This window comes from Pteropus vampyrus, unplaced genomic scaffold (genome assembly GCF_000151845.1).
Source record: "Pteropus vampyrus isolate Shadow unplaced genomic scaffold, Pvam_2.0 Scaffold15, whole genome shotgun sequence".
In the NCBI taxonomy this organism is placed as follows: domain Eukaryota; kingdom Metazoa; phylum Chordata; class Mammalia; order Chiroptera; family Pteropodidae; genus Pteropus; species Pteropus vampyrus.
The window spans coordinates 16153744-16172965 of record NW_011888796.1 but is presented as its reverse complement, the minus strand read 5'-3'; the positions used below and the strand labels follow the sequence as shown (position 1 = coordinate 16172965).

At 34.5% G+C, this 19222-nt stretch overlaps 1 protein-coding gene across 8 annotated transcripts in view; it reads left to right on the top strand.

The window, feature by feature from the left end:
* The window catches only part of MAP2K5 (mitogen-activated protein kinase kinase 5), a 245476-nt gene that overhangs the window by 113745 nt on the left and 112509 nt on the right, over positions 1-19222 (top strand). For all 8 annotated transcript variants that reach the window (XM_023527273.1, XM_023527276.1, XM_011385914.2 and 5 more), the window contains exons 14-15: positions 17447-17520; positions 18483-18533. In XM_023527273.1, the coding sequence (XP_023383041.1) occupies positions 17447-17520; positions 18483-18533 (125 nt within the window). The remainder of the gene's footprint in view (positions 1-17446; positions 17521-18482; positions 18534-19222) is intronic.

Here is a 19222-nt window from a genome sequence, read left to right as displayed (position 1 = left end):
CATGAAGACACATTCCATTGAAAATACATACAAATGGCAGATAAGCACATGAAAGGATGTTCAGCATCATTAGCCATTAAGGAAATGTAAATTAAAACCACAATGAGATATTACTACACACCTACCAGGATGGCTACCAAAAAAAAAAAAGTGACCACCCCAAATGATGGTGAGGATACAGAGAAATTAGGTCACTAATATGTTGCTGATAGAAATATAAAATGATATAGCCTCACTGGAAAACAATTTGGCATTTCTTAAAAATCTAAACATGCATCTACCATACAACTCAGTGTTTGTACTCCTGGGCATTTATCTTAGAGAAATAAAGACTTAGGTTCACATAAAATCTGTACACAAATGTTTATGGCAGCTTTATTCATAATGGCCAAAAACTGGAAATGACCCAGATGTCCTTAATAAGTAAATGGTTAAATAAACTGTGGTACATTTATACCATATACTACTACTCATCAATAAAAAGGAATGAACTGTTGATAATCATAACCTGGATGAATCTCCAGAGAATTATGCTGAGTGAAAAAAGACAGTCACAAAACATTACATACTATGTGATTCTATTTTTATAACATTCTTGAATTGGTAATTATAGAAATGGAGAGCAGATTAGTGGTTTCCAGGGGCTAATGAGAGGTTGTGGGAGCAGGAGGGAAGTGGATGTGGCTATAAAAAGGTATGGTGATAGACACAATCTCTGTCGATTGTATTAGTGTCAATATGCTGTTTGTGATATTGTACTGTAGGTTTACAGGATGTTAGTTACCACTGGGAGAAAATGGATAGAGGGTATACGGAGTGTCTATATTATTTCTTACAGCTGCGTGTAACTCTACAATTATCTCAAAATAGAAAGCTTAATTTAAAAAGAATATGCAATCTTTCTATAGTTATCTGTATTTGGTGATGACTTAATTAGGGGAGGATTGTCCTGGCCTTAGTTTTTCCTTCTCCCATGCATCTCTGATAGGATTTGTCATAGACAGAGTCACCCCTTTTAGGAAATCTCTAAGAAGATGAGGAACCCAGGAGAATTACTCTGCAGGCCACCTCCCCTTCCCATTCTGAAAATGAGTGTCAGTGGAAGCCATAGAGGAAAGAGAAGAAAAGAGGTCATGTGCCATCCAGGGAAGGAATACAAATGGGAGAGGGTAGTTAGTCCTCCTATAACCTCCCCTAAGATCCTCTGCCTTGCTGGGTATTGGGATTAAAGCAGATCATGTGATCACTGTGTGTTTGACTCACAGGTCTTTATGGTACCCTAAAGTGAGCCCCTTACCTTTATGGTGACCCCCTGTCCAACCACCCAGCAAGATGCACTCTGCATGTGATCTGATGAATGTTTGATTCACCAGGCCCCACAGATAGCTCTGATTATGGCTTTGTCTCTTAAGCAAATCATGCAGTTTAGGAGCTCAGCAGAGGAAGAGAGAGAATAGCTATATGATGAGTCATTTCCGTTGGTAGAGGTTGGAGGCCACAGTTAATTTATGACACTGATTGTAGGCCAAATGTATATATTTTTTGTAATGTGTTTTACTTGAAAATCATCCTTTGTTCTCCTCTCTAGGTAGTAAAGTAAAATATTTATCCTCAGATAGAGCACTCTGCCAAGAATGTTTAGCAGTTAGAAGACCTCTCCACGTCTGTCCCTTTCTTCAAAGGCAAGGTTTAAGGTGGTGAGCACCATGGAAATCAAATCCATTCTTTTGCTGTTGGAAGTTTAAGTTCCTTCTAGATTGGGTGCAATAATAATTGTTCTTATTATCATTCATTAAGTGCCTCCTATGTACCACTGCATTAGATCTTTTTCATATATTATTTAAGCTTCATGACTGTCTTGCAAAGAAGGTATCATTGTATTCTCATTTTTAGATGAGAAAACTACGGTTCAAAAAGGCTAAAAAGCATGAGTGCATATATCTTTTTAAGTTAGTGTTTTGGATGTCTGGATAAATACCCAGAAGTGAAATTGCTGGGTCATAAATTTTTTGCGGAACCTTCAAACTGTTTTCCTTAGTGGCTGTACCAATTTGCAGTACTTCCAATAGTGCACGAGTGTTCTCTTTTCTCCAGATCCTCGCCAACACCTGTTTTTGGATTTATTGATGATAGCCATTCTGAGAGGTGTGAGTTGATACCAATGGAATACCATAAAATCAATGAATCTTAGCATTTGCAGCAACATGGATGGACTTAGAGGGTTATGCTAAGTAAAATAAGTTAGACAGAGAAAGACAAATACCATACGATCTCACTTAACTATGAAATCTAAAGAACAAAATAAACAAACAACAAACATACTCATAGATACAGAGAACAAACTGATGGTTGCCAGATGGGAGGGGTTGGAGGGCTAGGTGAGAAAGGTATAGAGATTAAGAAATACAAATTGGTAGTTACGAAATAGTCTTGGGGATGTGAAGTACAGAATAGGAAATATAGTCAATAATATTGTAATGACTATGTAGAATTCCAGGTGGGTACTAGACTAATCAGGGGGCAAGGGGGAGGGTCACTTTGTAAATTATATAAATGTGTAACCACTATACTGTACACCTGAAACTAATATAAAATAATATTGAACATCAACTCTAATTGAAAAGAAAAAGGCTAAAAAACATAGTTATAAGAAAGGCAGTAAGTGATTGGTAGTCTAATGGAAGAGCTCTAGTTTTAGAGTCAGACCCAGGTTTAAGTCCTGCTTCTGCCTCTTTATTCAACTCAACTATATGACCTTGGGTCAGTTCCTTAACCTCTGAGGTCAGAGTACTGTAGCTGGCACATAATAGCTGTTGTTATAGTTTTAAATACATGCTTCTCAAGAGAAACAGCAAGAGATTAAGTGAGAGAATAGTTAGAACCTTCCCCAAACTTCCCTCCTATGTCTACTTTTCTGTGAGAAATAGAAAAATATACTTCTCAGCCAGCCTCAGTGCTAAAACTAGGATAATCATCCAGCCCATTAATTCAGATGAGCTTTATCTCATAAATATAATGCAGTTTGTTAAGGCTTAAGAGTTAATAATGTAGACTTTAGTTGTGTGGCTTTGGACAACTAATTTTATTAATTTGAGCCTCGACTTATTCATCTATAAAATGGATTTAATAACAGTACCTAACTCAAGGGTTATAATGAAAATTAAACGAGACAGTAAGGCATTTAGCCTGGTGCTTGGCCTGTAGCAAGTGCCAAAGAAATGTTATCTGCTATACTTTTTGTTTCTTTGGAACAATTTACCAGAGTTGGTCTTCTGCACCTTTGGCTCCAAATCAAGTCTTCAGTCAAAATGCATCTTAAACTTTTTCATGCATTTAATGTAGTAGTCCATTGGTTTTTTTCTTTCTCCTTGAAAGGCTTTTGTAGTCAGTAAGAGTCTTAAATTGGTGATATTTAGAAAGTAGGTTGTTTCAGAACTGGGGCAGAATACAGATTCCTTCTGACTCCCAGGAACATGTTTCTTCATACCTGGAGTTTTCCATACACAGACCAGAATATGTACATGTTGCCAAGTAGGACTCTTAAGATCCCCCACATTAAAAGAGAGTCTCCTTTACTTACAGTGAAAAGATTGAGGAAAGGCAGATTTAAGAAGCCCAGGCCCTTTTGCCCTTGGCGTTAGCCTTCAGAATGCTGCTTGTCTCCCGCTTTTATCATACATGAAAGAGGAAATCATGTGTGTTACCTCCATTCTCAGCTGAATCATGAGACTGTAAACAATAACTGCTATTTAGGATAGCTAATTATGCTACTTAATTTTATTTAGGGCTTTTGCAAGAATATTTGGATGACCTACTCTTTATTATGTGATGAAATGATTAGAATAACTTTTATATTGCATTGTGGTTTTCTCTTAAGTGCGTTCCTGTTGTGCACAGATGAATTTGTAATGCAGAATGTCAGCATAGTCTATATTTAATTGTACCTGCTGTTCTCATTCATTAGAATGCAGTCCCCAAGAAATAACTAGATAGATATATTAGTTATTGTCTTTTCATAAGACAATTAAGCATAATGAAAGAAGGTTGCTGAAGCACCCTGGCACAGTGTTAGGAGAGGTTGCTAAGAATGGAAACCTGATAATGTGTCCTCTGGCTCCTGGTAAAATGAGTGAGTGGCTTTCTGCCATTCAAGCAAAACAGGTAATTGCTTTGTATAGGGAAAGAGTTGAAGAGAAGTTTATTTCTGCTTCCGTGATCCTCTCACCACAGAGCCACACGCCATATTTTAAAACTGAACTCATGTTTCCTTAAGAACTGTACTATGCCTATTTCTAAAAGCATTCAGAGGCTTAACACATGGAAGCACAGAGCAAATTAAATATTTTAAGTTTAAAACAAGACAGACCAAAAGGGAGAAGAAGGGGAAGATACTACCAACACCTGATATGACTAGATCACAGCAAAAAGGGAATCTTCAATTTGCCTGTTTTTCCTTTTCTGACAAGAAAAAAGCATGCCTTACAAAGTCACAATTTTCTTTAGAACTAATCTTACCAGGAAATTGATGTATAGGTCCCTGTGCAAAGCACACTGGGTAACTCCAACTGTAGTTTTGTGAAAGAGCTTTTATTTGTCTATTTTGAAAGGCCCCCTGGGCACCCAGCCTGACAGAGGATAGCTTCCCACTCTGATCCAGATTGTGTCGGGGGTGGGGCTTGGGCAGTGGGCGGAGGCCCCTTTTGTGAAGAGCAGCAGAAAGCACATGCTCTGGTGGGCTCTGGCCTTTATTAGCAAGCTTCAGCTTGATGCTGTTTATGTGGATTGTTTAATGGCTAATTGATGCAGCATGCGTGAAGATACAGTTTCCGGCATGAAGCAGTTAAGGGTGGCAACATGGGTTGTCTCAACATGATACCAATTTCCACAGTCAATTTGGTCAATTCAGTGAAAAAAAAAATCAGTCCAGCCTGAAAATCAGTTAGAACAGTTACCAGAGGTTATTGAGGCAACTGTGGTTGCTTGACCAGATTTTTCATGTTTGAATCAGTTGCTTTTGCATTTTGTATACATAGCCTTAGTCATATTGGGAAAAACATTTAAAAACACAAAAGTGACATCTAAAAATCAGTATCTTTCTTTAAATATCATCATAATCAGGCTTCCTAGTGTATATCATTTTTGAGAGGGAATTACTAATTTACCATTGATATATGTGATCAATGTAATTAATTGATGTTTCATATTTTGTTATAAATAGAGTGAGAAGGTGACCACAGTGACCACAAAGCACCTGAAAAATTATGGACAAATTAATAAGAAGTCAAATTGTGTTTGAGGCAGATTTTTTTTAAATAGCTTTATTAATATGTAACTAACATCTTAAAATTCACTCATTTTAAGTTTGTGATTCAAGGATTTTTAGTAAGTTAAAGATTTGTGTACAAACATCACCATAATCCATTTTAGAACATTTCCATCACCCAAAAAAGAGTCCTCATGCCCATTTGCAATCAGTTCTTGCTCCCAGCCCTGTCCCCAGGGACTGTTAATCTATTTCCTGACTTTATAGATTTGCCTTCTCTATTTCACTTCTTTCATTTAGCATGTCTTTGAGTTTCACCCATGTTATAGCAAGTCTCAGCAGTCGATTCCTTTTTTTTTTTCAAATATCTATTTTTTTATTGAGGTATAATTGACATACATTATATTGTTTTCAGGTGTGTAACATGATGACTTGATATTTGTATATATTGCAAAATGATCACCACAATAAATCTAGTTTGCCATATATAGGTACAGAATGTTTTTCCTGTGATGAGAAATTTTAAGATATACCCCCTTAGCAACTTTCAGACATATGATAACTATAGTCACCATGCTGTACATTACATCCCCATGACTTAATTTATCTTATACTGGAAGTTTTACACACACACACACACACACACACACACACACACACACACTCTTCAACCTCTCACCTCTGGCAACCACCAGTCTGCTCTCTGTATCTATGATCTTGATGTTGTTTTTTTTTTTTTTGTGGGGGGCTCTACATATAGTTATTTGTCTTTCTCTGGTTGACTTATTTCATTTAGCATAATACCCTCTAGGTCAGTCCATCAATGTTGTCTTAAACGACAAGACTTCATTCTTTTTTATAACTGAATAATATTCTTATGTGTGCATACTACATCTTCTTTGTCCATTCATTTACACACACACACATACTGCATCTTCTTTGCCCATTCATCTCTCAATGGACACGTAAGGTTATTTCCATATCTTGGATGTTGTAAATAATGCTGCAGTGAACTTGGGGGTGCATATATCTTTTGAGTTAGAGTTTTCACTTTCTTTGGATAAATATCTAAAAGTGAGATTACTGGATCATGTGGCACTTGTATTTTTAATTTTTTTGTGGAACCTCCATACTGTTGCCTATGGTGACTACACCAATTTATATTCCCACCAGTGCACAAAGATTCTTTTCTTCACATCCTCGCCAGCACTTATTATTTCTTTTCTTTTATATATATAATAGCCATTTTAACAGGTCTGAAGTGATATCTCATTGTGGATTTTATTTGTGTTTCCCTGATAATTAGTGATAGTGAGCATCTTTCCATGTACCTGTTGGCTATCTGTATGTCTTCTTTAGAAAAATATCTTATTCATATCCTCTGCCCGTTTTTAATTGGACTGCTTGGGTGTTGTTTGTTTGTTTTTACTATTAAGTTGTCTGAGTTCTTTATATATTTTAGATATTAAGCCCTTATTAGATATGCATTTTGCAAATATTTTCTCCCCTTCAGTAGGTTGCCTTTCCATTTTGTTGATGGTTTCCTTTGCTGTGCAGAAACTTTAGTTTGATGTAGTCCCATTTTTTTATTTTTCCTTTTGTTGCCTTTGCTTTTAGTGTCAAATCCAAAATATTGTTGCCAAGACCTCCCATCAAGGAACTTATTACTGCCTATGTTTTCTTCTAGGAGTTTTATACTTTAAGGTCTTACTTTCACGTTTTTAATCTGTTTTGAGTTAATTTTTGTGTATAGTAAGATAGTACTCCAATTTCATTCTTTTGCATGTGGCTGTCCAGTTTTCCCAACACCATTTTTGAAGAGACTCTTCTTCCTCACTGCATATTCTTGGCTTCTTTGTCATAAATTAATTGACCATATATGCATGGGTTTATATGTGGGCTCTCTATTCTGTTCCTTTGATCTTTCTATGTATCTGTTTTTATGCCAATACCATACTGTTTATATTACTAATTTTTAATATAATTTGAAATCGAGGAGCGTGATGCCTTCAGATTTGTTTTTCTTTGTCAATATTACTTTGGCTATTTGGGTTTTTTGTGGTTTCATACATGTTTTAGTATTTGCTTTATTTCTGTGAAAAATAACATTGGAATTTTGGTAGGGATTACATTGAATCTGTAGATTGCTTTAAGTAGTAAGGACATTTTAACTATTAACTCTTTCAATCCATGAGCACAGAATATCTTTCCGCTTATTTGTGTTCTTCAGTTTATTCTATCAGTGTCTTACAGTTTTCATGGTATAGGTCTTTCATGTCCTTGGTTAAATTGACTCCTAGGTATTTTATTTTATTTTTTTTGATACAATCGAAATGGTTTTTTTTTTTAAATTTCTCTTTCCGATAGTTTATGTTTAGTGTATAGAAATGCTAGAGATTCTGTATATTGATTTCGTATTTTGCAACTTTACTGAATTCATTTATTAAGTTCTGACAGTTTTTTGGTCTTTAGGGTTTTCTCTACATAGTATCATGTTGTCTGCAAATAGTAACAGTTTTACTTATTCATTTTCAATTTGGATCTTTTTTTCTTTGCTTAATTGCTCTGCCTATGACTTCCAATACTGTGTTGAATAAAAGTGGTAAAAGTGGGCATCCTGGTATCCTTTTGATCTTAGGGTAAAACTTTCAGTTTTTCACCATTAAGTATGATGTTACTTGTGGACTTATATATAATCTTTATTATGTTGAGATCTGTCCCCTCTATACACACTTTGTTGAGAGTTTTTTTCAATCATAAATGGATGTCGAATTTTGTCAAATGCTTTTCCTGCATCTATTGATATGATCATAGGATTTTTATCTTTCATTTTATTACTGTTGTGTTTCATATTGACTGATTTATGGATGTTGAACCATCCCTGCACCCCTGGTATAAATCCCACTTGATCATGGTATCTGATCCTTTTAATGTATTGTTGAATTAGGTTTGTTAATATTTTGTTGAGGATTTTCGTATCTATGTTCATCAATGATATTTGGTGGTAATTTTCTTTTCTTAGCATCCTTGTCTGGTTTTGGTATCAGGGTAGTCCTAGCTTAATGAAATGAGTTTGGAAGTGTTTCCTCCTCTTCTGTTTTTTGAAAGAGTTTGAGATAGATTGATATTTTCTTTGAATGTTTGGTAGAATTACTATCTGAAGCTGTCAGGTCCTGGACTTTTGTTTGTAGGGTTTTTAAATTACTGATTCAATAATGTTACTAGTAATTGTTCTGTTTAAATTTTCTGTTTCTTCATGATTCATTCTTAGAAGATTGTAGGTTTCTAGGAATTTATGCATTTCTTCTATATTGTCTGTTTCATTGGCATTTAATTGTTTGTAATAGTCTCTCATGATCTTTTGTATTTCTGTGTATCAGTTTTAACATCTCTTTCATTTCTGATTTTATTTATTTGAGCCTCCTCTCTTTTTTAATGGTAAGTCTAGCTAAAGGTTTTTTCAATTTTGTTTATTTTTTTAAAGAACCAGCTCTTGGTTTCACTGATCTTTTCTGTTGTCTTTTTAGTTTCTATTTCATTTATTTCTGCTCAGATCTTTGTTGTTACCTCCCTTCTACTAACTTTTGGCTTTGTTCTTTTTCTAGTTACTTAAGGAATAAAATTAGGTTATTTGAGATTTTTGTTTATTTGTTTCTTGAAGTAGGAATTTTGCTATAAACTTCCCTCTGAGAGCTGCTTTTGCTGCATCCCATAAGTTTTGGTATTTTGTATTTCCATTTTAATTTGTCTCAAGGTATTTTTTTTTATTTCTCTTTTGATTTCTTCATGAACTTATTGGTTGTTAGTAGCATGTTGTTTAGTCTCCCCATATTTGTGAATTTTCCAGTTTTCTTGTATTTGATGTATAGTTTCATACCATTGCTCAGAAAAAAATACTTATTATGATTTCAGTCTTCTTAAATTTGTTAAGACTTGTTTTGTGGCCTAACATATGATCTTTCCTGGAGAATGTTCTCTGTGCAGTTGAAAAGAATGTGTAATGTTGCTTTTGGATGGGATGTTCTGTATATATATACCTGTTAAGTCCACTTGGTCTAATGTGTAATTTAAAGCTATTTTTTCTTTACTGATTTTCTTTCTGGATAATCTGTTTATTGATGTGAGTGGGATAGTAAAGTTTCCTACTATTATTGTAGTGGTATAATTTCTCTCTTTAGGTCTGTTAATATTTCCTTTATTTAAGTGTTCCTATTTTGAGTGCATAAATATTTATAAATATTATACCCTCTTGTTGCATTGACCGATTTATTAATATGTAATGGCATTTTTTGTCTTTATTACAGTCTTTCCATTCCTCTTTATTGTGAAATAATATTCTGTTCTATGGATATGTCACATTTTGTCCATTCATTTACTAATAGAGGGACATTTAGATTATATACAGTTTGAGGCTATTATTAATAATGCTGCTGTTCACATACAAGTCTTTATTTGGTTCTACATTTTCATTTCTCTCGATTAGGTGACTGGGGGTTGTTATCATCTTCCTTTAAAAATTTGTAACCACGGTGAATCAGGTCATTAAATACACATCAGTTTTGAGAAGAAATAACCATTTACCATTGATACATAGTATATAATCAGTATAATTAACTGATATTTCATATTTTGTTAAAGATAGAATAGGAAACTGATAACAAAGTTTATATGATAAGTTTAAAGACACTTTAAGGCTGATTTTTATTCAATTACAAGCTCCTGTAGAAAACCTATTATCTTCTGCATTACATAAGACCCTATTTGTAAGTTCCTTCATTTTCCCCACTCTGATATTTTTCTAACCTTCTAAGCATCTCAAATCATTAAAGAGAACTGCATCATAACTACCTATTATCTATATGGGCTCTCACTCTGCAACTCAAATATTCATTACATCATCATTAATAAACCCAGCTTACTGTGACATCTCACTGAAGGAGTGGCAAAATATTGTGACAGGAGACACATGTGGGGAATGGGTAATTGTTAACTCTTCTTTAAATAGCATTTAACATTCTAGAAGAAGTCTGCCTTCACGTTGGAACTCATAGAATCAAAGTGAACTTTATTTAGCATTTGGGTCGGGTCCAGTATGTTAGATTATCCACATCCTGACTTTCTAGGGTGAGAGTCATTGTCATTTCCAGTTCTACAAAGCAGTAACTTCCAGTATGTATAGTACATTTAAGTTTACAAAATGTTTCTCCCATTAATTTTATTCATTCAACAATTCACTGAGTTCCAGCTCTGTGACAGGCACCGCTAAGTTTCACTTAATTCTCATGACAACCTTGTCAGTGTAGGAAGATTAGATATCGCCCTTGATCTTGTATATCACACACATACACACACACACTCTCTCTCTCTTTCTCTCTCTCTTTCTTTCTCTCTCTCTCTTTCTTCTCATGTCGTTTCTGCTGCTTCCTCTGAAAAGGATCAGACCAAGAATCTATTCTGACTCTTATAAAAGTCTCTCTTCATAAAATGACTGATTTTTTTTTTCCCTAAAATGATAGAAGATAAGAAACATCTGATATTAAAAATGGGTCACTTTGCATTGTACCTTTATCTCACTTTTTCCAATGTGATATTGACCTCTTGGACAAAATAGATTAAAACCAAACCTCAAATTAGAAAACACCAAAACATGATATTTCATATGTAATACAAAGGGAATTAGAGTTAATTTGATTTTTCACTATAGACTTATGTTTTATATTAGACGAAGCTTACTTCTTTTTAGTGGTCTGAAAAGAATCTGTAATTTCAGGATTCTGCACACCTCATTTGTATTTTCTTTGAGAAAATGTCTTAGTTAAAATCAATGCCCTAGTATTCATTTAAGCTCCCTTGCCTTCAATAAAACTAATTGATAAACCCTAATAATTAATGGCCTGATTAAACCAAAATGACTTACATCTGCCCTGATGATTGCCATTTATAATCAGTCACTTTAATGACTCATCTTTTCTGTGCTTTGCTTACAGAAGAAAGGCTATAACATTTTTAAGTGAGCTGAATGAAAAGCTGTATGCCTTCAATTGTTCCTTGTTTTCTGTAACTTGATTTTGCATTAAAATAAGCACAAATATAACTATCTTCTTAAAAGTAATTTTTCTCCCTAATCTGTTTTGCTATTGTCTATGACTTTGAGTGACATTGAAAACAAACCAAAAAGAAAAAGAAAAGAAATCGAATAATTTTAGTATTCCTGGAGCTATTCTTGAGAGTTGTAGCATTTGTATGTTTTAAATGAAGACTTGAAAGTACTAAGTTCAGTGACTGTATACTAGGATTGTTTATACCTCATATAACTGGAGTATTTTATTCAGATGAAGTGAAACAAATCACAGGAGCTTTCCTCATTCCAACATTTAAAGAAATTTCATTTGTTCAAAATTCTGCCACATGAATTCAGATTTAGCCTAACTAAATAAAACCTTAATATCAAAAAAGGATTTGAGGCAGCTTATGATATAAGATCAAAACAATGAACAAATGATAAAAAACAAGAATTTTAAAATAAAGGGCTATTTAAAATAAAGGGCTTTTTCCAGTTCTGCATAGGAAGGAATCACTGCTATGGGACTTACCCTTCATTGAAAACTACTAGAAAACAACAAATTTTTATGAAACATCTGTTTTCAGATGTTAGAGAAGCAGTACAGGACTATGATTTTTGAGAGAAGGCAAACCGATGAGGTGAGCTCTGTAATCACCCAAACTTTCTGCCTGGAGACAATTTCAAGACTGCAGCATAGAGAGGGGGAAGCCAGAGTTCTTACTGAGGTGAAGTGAAGAGACAAAGTTTGGAAATAAAGCAGGCCAAAATGGCTAGAACGTATAGGGCAGAGTCTTAGAGAGGCAGAAACTGCAGGGAAAGGGCTCAAGAAATTGTATAAGAACCTCCTTGAGTGTTTCGCCAGGTATCAACCTCCGCATTCAGAGGGCGAAATCTTATAAAGCTAGACAATGAACCACTGTCAGGGAAAGAAAATTTCTGGGGGACCTATAAACTAAACAATTCCCAAAGTTTACACAAGTTGGAAATTTAAAAATTCCAACCAGCCAGAGTAGAGGGACCTTGTTGAATACATTGGAGCATCCATTGAGACTTTAGAAAGGCCATGCTTTAATAATGAGACTAAACAAGCCCTAGAGAAGAGGGTTACTCTAGGCTTTCTATAAATAAAAACTCTAATATAAGCTTCAAAATAATCTGGTTATCTGCAGATAAGTTAACTACCTGTCAGTGTCAAATCCTCATTAAAGGATGATAACAAAATTCAGCACTTAGCAAACATAAGATTTATATCTGGCATCCAAATAAAAATTAGCAGGTGAACAGAGTATTATTGTTCTAATACAGATGAAAATTTATAACTAGGAGTAAAATCAGTCAGTAGAAATAGGACCCCCTACCCCGAGATAATGGACTTAGCAGACAAGGATTTTAAAACAGTTATTATACAGAACATATATATATTCAAGGATTTTAAGGAAAACATGAGCATCATGAGGAGAGAAATGGAAGACATAAAAAAAGGAAATCTAGAGATGAAAAGTAAAATATCTGAAATTAAAATTTCACTTAATAGAATTAACAATAGATTAGATTCTACAGAAGAAATTATCAATAATGTTGATTTTAGAGATAACAAATTATTCAAAATTACTACAAAGTAAAAAAGAGACTAAAAAAATGAGCAAAGCCTCAGGGACCTTTGAGACAGTATCAAGAAGTCTAAGGTATATGTGTAACTAGTGTCTTGGAAGGAAAGGAGTGAGAAAAGGGAACCAAAAATAATTTTAAGGAATAACAGCCCCCAACTCTTCAAATTTGATGAAACCAAAACCCATAGATCTAAGAAGGTCCACAAACCCTAAGCAGGATAAACACAAAACCATGCCAAAGCATATCAAAATAAAAAATTTGAAAGCAAGTGATTTAAAAAAATTTTAATAAGGAAAACAATACATAAAGAGGAATAGAAATACAAATAACAAAAAGCTATACATGCCAGAAGATACTAGAAAGACATCTTTTAAATATTAGAGGAAATCCTGTCAACCCAGATTTCTATATTTAGTAAATATATTTTTCAGAAATAACCATTAAATAAAAGACTTTTTTCAGGCAACCAAAGCAGAGTGAATTAATTAGTAGACCAGCATTATAAAAAATATTAAAGAAAATTATTTAGGGCAGAAGGAAAATGATACCAGATAGATGGTTAGACCTGCACAATGGAATAAATAGCACCAGCAATGGTAAACATATAGACATAGAAAAGACTTTTTTTCTTACTTTTAAATTTCTTGAAAAGATAATTATTTAAAGCAGAAATAATGACAGTGTATCATGGAACTTAAAAGACATGTAGAGGTAAGATGTAATAAACAGTAGCACAAGGGATTGGAGGAAAACTATGCTATTGTAAGGTTCTTAAATTATAAATGAAAATCCTAATTATTATTTGAAATTAGACTTGAAGAAGTTAAAGAAATATATTGTAAATCCTAGAAAGCCATTTTATAACAAAACAAAGTCTCTGCATTCATGGAGCTTCCCTTCACGTGGAGAGAACTGTGAGGAAACAGATTTACTTTTGCAGATACAGTATGTTGGTGGTGCTAACTGTTAAGAACATTGAAACAAAGCAAAGGGAAAAGAGATATCTGGGATGAGAAGGTACTGCTGTTCATAATGGGTGATTGGGGAAGACTTCTCTTAAAAAGATAATATTTAAGCAGAAGCCTAAAAGAAGTGAAGGAGCAAGCCATGCATATATATCAGAGCAGAGTATTCCAGAGATATGGAGCTCCAAAGCAGGAGCATTCCTGGGGTATAAGATGAAACAGAACGGGCAGAGAGAGGAGTAGGAAGGAGAGCACAAGGTAGTAGGGGGCCAGCTCATAGAAGGTCTTAAAGATTATCATGAGGACTTTGCATTTTTCACTGAGTTGGGAAGCCCATGGAGGTTTTAGGGAGAGAAGTGACATGGTCTGATTTAAGTTTTAAAAGGATCACATTAGCTGCTGTGTTCAACATAGACAATAGCAGAGCAAACATAAAAATAAGACCAGTTTAGTAGCTTTGTTGAGAATGAGGCCATATGGTCTGGCAAAAATGCCTCCTCATAAACATTAAATTGGTTTTGTAGTTCTAATTATTGAGCTTTGGAAATTATTTTCTTTCAGCTAGTATTTTCTCAAATTCAACTTAAATTTGTATAGTAGCAATAGAAATAATTCCCTATGCAATTGTGGTATTAACCAAGTGGTAATCAACCAAGCTACACAAAATGGATAATAATAATACCTTACAATTATAGTGTTTGACAGTTTAAAAAAGTGATTTTGTATTCATTATATCATCTAATACTCACAGTTCGTTAAGGTTGACACAGTGGCTACTATTATTTCTCTACAGAAGTGGGAACTTAAAAATCACATACCAAGTTTGTGGCCAGACCAAAATGACTAAAACCCAGATCTCTTGTCTCCTAGCCTCATTCTACTGGTTTTATTTAAAGGGGTCTGTTATGTTCAAATGATGTCTCTAGATGTTGATAGGGAGGGGGATACTTAATAGCAAATTTATATTATTTAAAAAACCACCTAGTGAGCAAGATACTGTGCTCGGAAGGAGTACATTCAAAGATGTATAAAGCATATTCCTACCCTGTAAACTTACTACTTGGGGTGGTGATACCTATAACAGTAAATATAGTAAGTAACTACTAGTAGAAAAATGTTATGTGCTCAGTTTCAAACAACTAGTACAGATAGTAAATAGTAAATGATTTAGCATTTCAAAGAGAGCAGTGACTTTGATGGCCTGAGTAGTTAGGGCAATAGGGAGGCAGGGTACCTGATCTGAAAATGGGCAGGATTCAGTCAAAATACTAAGGAAGGATTTATAAGCCTACGGTGAGGAGGAAGAAGAGAACATATAGCATGAACAAAGGCTTAGTGATGGGGTTGTTTTGGTTGAGTTTTTTTTTTCCCCCAAGACAATAATTAAAACAGTCTAGTTTGAATACAAATGTTGGTTTGAAGATGACGGAAAGACTACTACTTTCATGCATAAAGTATTACTGAAAATTAGACTGAGAGGTAAATGTACATAAATCACACAGTAGGCTTACACGTAAGTTAAAGATATTATTGGAGAGCTAAAGAATTCAGTAAAGTTCTTATACCTTGACTTTTAGAATATAATCTAGCAATTTCATTGTTTCATTTTTTCTCTCTATTGATTCACTTAATCAAATGCGTGTCTGATGAAAGCTAAAAATTTGTTCAATTTAACATACCTTGTGATTTCCAGGCAGCTCCTTTAGGAGCTCAAAATATTTGTTCATTAACTTTCTCCATCTGATGTGCTAACTTTAAAGTGGTTTAAGGGTGTCAATACATAAAAGTAGATCATCGAAAAGACAAATATTCAAAGTTAAGGTCCTATAATGAGACCAGGCTATGTAGAGTCTAACATTTCTTTCAGTTCAGCAAACATTGAGTGTCTGTCTCCTGCAGCTATCTATGATGTGTATGTATTGTACTAAATACTGGGGCACATTTGAAAGCACAACTCTAAGGGAGTTCATCTTTTGGTGGTGAGGGGAGGTGTCAGAGAATATTTAACTTCCTCCTCAAGAAGAGAAATGATTTAGTAAAAGTGCTACATTTAATATGTTGGTGGTGTAAGATTTGTATTGAAATTGGGGAAACTGAAGGCAAAGAGATGAGTTAGTAAAAGACCTTACACCTGCTTAGGCATACAAACTTGTATTCAAAAAGAGACACTGCCCCACCTCAAAGGAAGTATGCATGTGTTATCTGAAGGGTGTGCTCCAGAAACATGTTCCACAGCTACCCCTTGATCACTGAAACAGAATCATCATACTGCTTGTTCATGGTTTCCATTCATTTTCTTGTCTATTCAACAAATAATTATTAAGCATTTACGATATGCCCAGCACTCTTCTAGGGGCTGGGAAGAGACAAAGTCCCTTCATGGAGTTTACATTCTACTATCAGTCAGGCAACACTAAATAGCTAGTGTATGAGAAAGTGCTGAGCATATAGTAGATAGGGTTCAATAATTGTTATAGTTTGAACATGAAATTTGATTAAGTACCTACTCTTGGCAAGATACTTTGTTGGGGTACTTCTACCTGTGAAAGGGTAGAAGGAAGGAGAAAGATGAACTCATTTATATATTTTTTAAGTTACATAAAAAATTACGAGTCTCTTGTTCGGTTTGGGGGTAATTAGGATTATATGCTATATTAAATATAACAAGTTATCTATTCTGGACCACTTTTGCCATTGATGATGAAACGTTGAAGCAGGTGCTGCTCTGTATCATCAAAAATGGTGTGCTTTTTTTTCCTGCTTGGGTGGTTTTTGTGGACTCCCTGAATTCCTGAAAGGCTCATTGTTGTCACTGACGATGCTTCCCAGGAACCCTTTGTGTCATTATTTAGCGACTGACTGACTGCCTTGGCAAAAGCTATGTCAATTCTTTTGTTAACTATAACAGCAGTCAAAAATGATGTGAGGGAAGAGAAGGATAAATGAAACAAAGACTGATACGTGCATGTATGCACACACATACACACATCTGTTAGATCAATTTCTGAGTATCATCTAAAGTAGCACTTGTCACGTAAAATCAAGAAAAAGCATTACAGCATTCATTTCCTCATTGTTTTATTCAGATGTGACCAGTAACCAGCAACATATGAATAATTTTTTTGTTTGCTTCATTTTGGCCTTACTGTTTATTAGATGGGAGTAGTAGTCTCATACTAAGCAAAACTAAGCCTTTTGTGCAAATTCTTTGCAAAATTACACTTTCTTATCTACCTACTTTTTCTCAGCGGCTAGGGATAAGATGATAGGTATATTTACAATTGTTGGAAGCCAAGGTTTTACTTGACTTTTGCTTGAAATAAACCCTTGCTTCTATAGAAATCAGAATGGTTGGAAGTGAAGGAGTTAGGACCTTATATTTGCCTCCAGATAAAATTCTTTGCATTAAATCTGTGATTAGACTTCCAGGTTGAACAAATGATGTCATTTCTGTAATATGATATGCTGTGTGTGCACACTTTTTTTTAGAACAAGCACTGTAAATATGGAATAGTTACGTGGACTTTTCTCATTCCTTTTTAGATGTGAAGCCCTCCAATATGCTGGTAAACACAAGGGGACAGGTCAAGCTGTGTGATTTTGGAGTTAGCACTCAGGTAGGTCTCTTTTTTCCTCTCTGCCTGCTCTCTTCTCTGCAACATCTTTTTATTTTCAATTTGCTCTCTGGATTGAAAAATCACCTAGCTGCCAGACAAACAGAACTCTGCATCCTCTCCTCGGCTGGGAGTGTGTTATTCATTTTTAATCTCCGAGAGAGTTTCCTTCATCAGAATATGATTGTTCATTGTTTAATGACAGTAAAAACTGCTGATATTGTAATTACTACTTACGAATAGCAAACTTCATTGATATGCAGCTTTGATATGAAAGCGTTTTGGCCAGACAAAAGGGAGGGCAAAGTGGGAGCTGTGCCTGGGGAGCCCAACTGGCCCACAATAAAAATTAATATTGGGAGCAACAATGGTGGAGGGCCATTACAATGTGCAGCACAAATTTTAATTAATTTCCATTTTGGGCCTCCCCTGAGAACCCTGGTGATAGTGACCCATGAGCGTGCTGTGATGTTGATTTGAATTGCAGCCACCTTTACTCCCAGCCAAACACGAAGACCAAAGCGAAGGTCATCGTTGTATTAAGAGTTGTCAAAGTCTGTTATCCCTCCAGCGTATTTAGTGTTCGTTTCATTCTAGTAACGCATGGGGCTTCATTCACATCTTGAGCCATTTGACTAAAAAATGAGTATGTTCAAATTCTACTTCAAATTGACTTTTTATATCAGGCGGGTTTGGGATACTAAAGCGATAAGCATCCTGCTTAAGTGAATTTGTTTAAGGTTATCTGCTATAAACTGTAATGCTGTGCTTGTTTAAATTAGAAATCACATTCAAAAGAAAAGAGATTTAATCATTTTTAATGCCTTTGTAGATAAATTTGTTCCCTTTTACATAATTTTTAGTTGATTTATAGAAATGATGATTGTAGGTTAAATGAGGAATAATTGCCCATTTTATTTCCACATTATCTTTATATTGTTCTAACAGACTGTTTTGTCTCATAGCTGGTGAATTCTATAGCCAAGACGTATGTTGGAACAAATGCTTATATGGCGGTAAGTAAACTTATGCAAAAATAACATTTAAAACCAACATCTTTATGTACTTGGTAATGTATAATTCTTGAATTAATTCCAAAAGCTTTAGCCTAACAGATCATAAATTACAAAGTCAATTCAATCATGATTCAATTTTTAAATCTTTCTAAAAGACATTAGAGTTTATACAGGAGCTACCAACTTATCTGACTTTGTTGATCTAACTGGTTGGCTCAAGTGTGAAATTCTGAATTTTGAAGTTTAATCCAACAGAAAAATTGCACTTATAGCATATTGGTTACTTTGCCACATTGTTTATTTAATTACCCCTCAAGTATACCAAATTGTCAGTCAATAAAATTGGTTGTTTTTTTCTAGGAATGCAAACGTGGTTTGTCACCAGATCAAAATTAAATTATTTTTGTGATCATCTCTTACTAATGGATCTCTGAGTGTAAGGATTTAGCAGGCAATTCTCTTTAAAATTTGTATATCTATATTCTGTTCACTTGTTAGGTTCATGCCTATTGTAAGATAACTTATTTAGTTCCACTGAAATAAATTTACTAAGAATAAAAAGCAGAAGCATGGAACTATTTCAAAGACCAACATGGACTTGGCTTTAACCCTTTTTTTTCCTACCTTTTAGGTAAGAGAATTTATTGTGTTCATAAAAATGCTTTTGTTTATTGGTTTCCATAGTCACT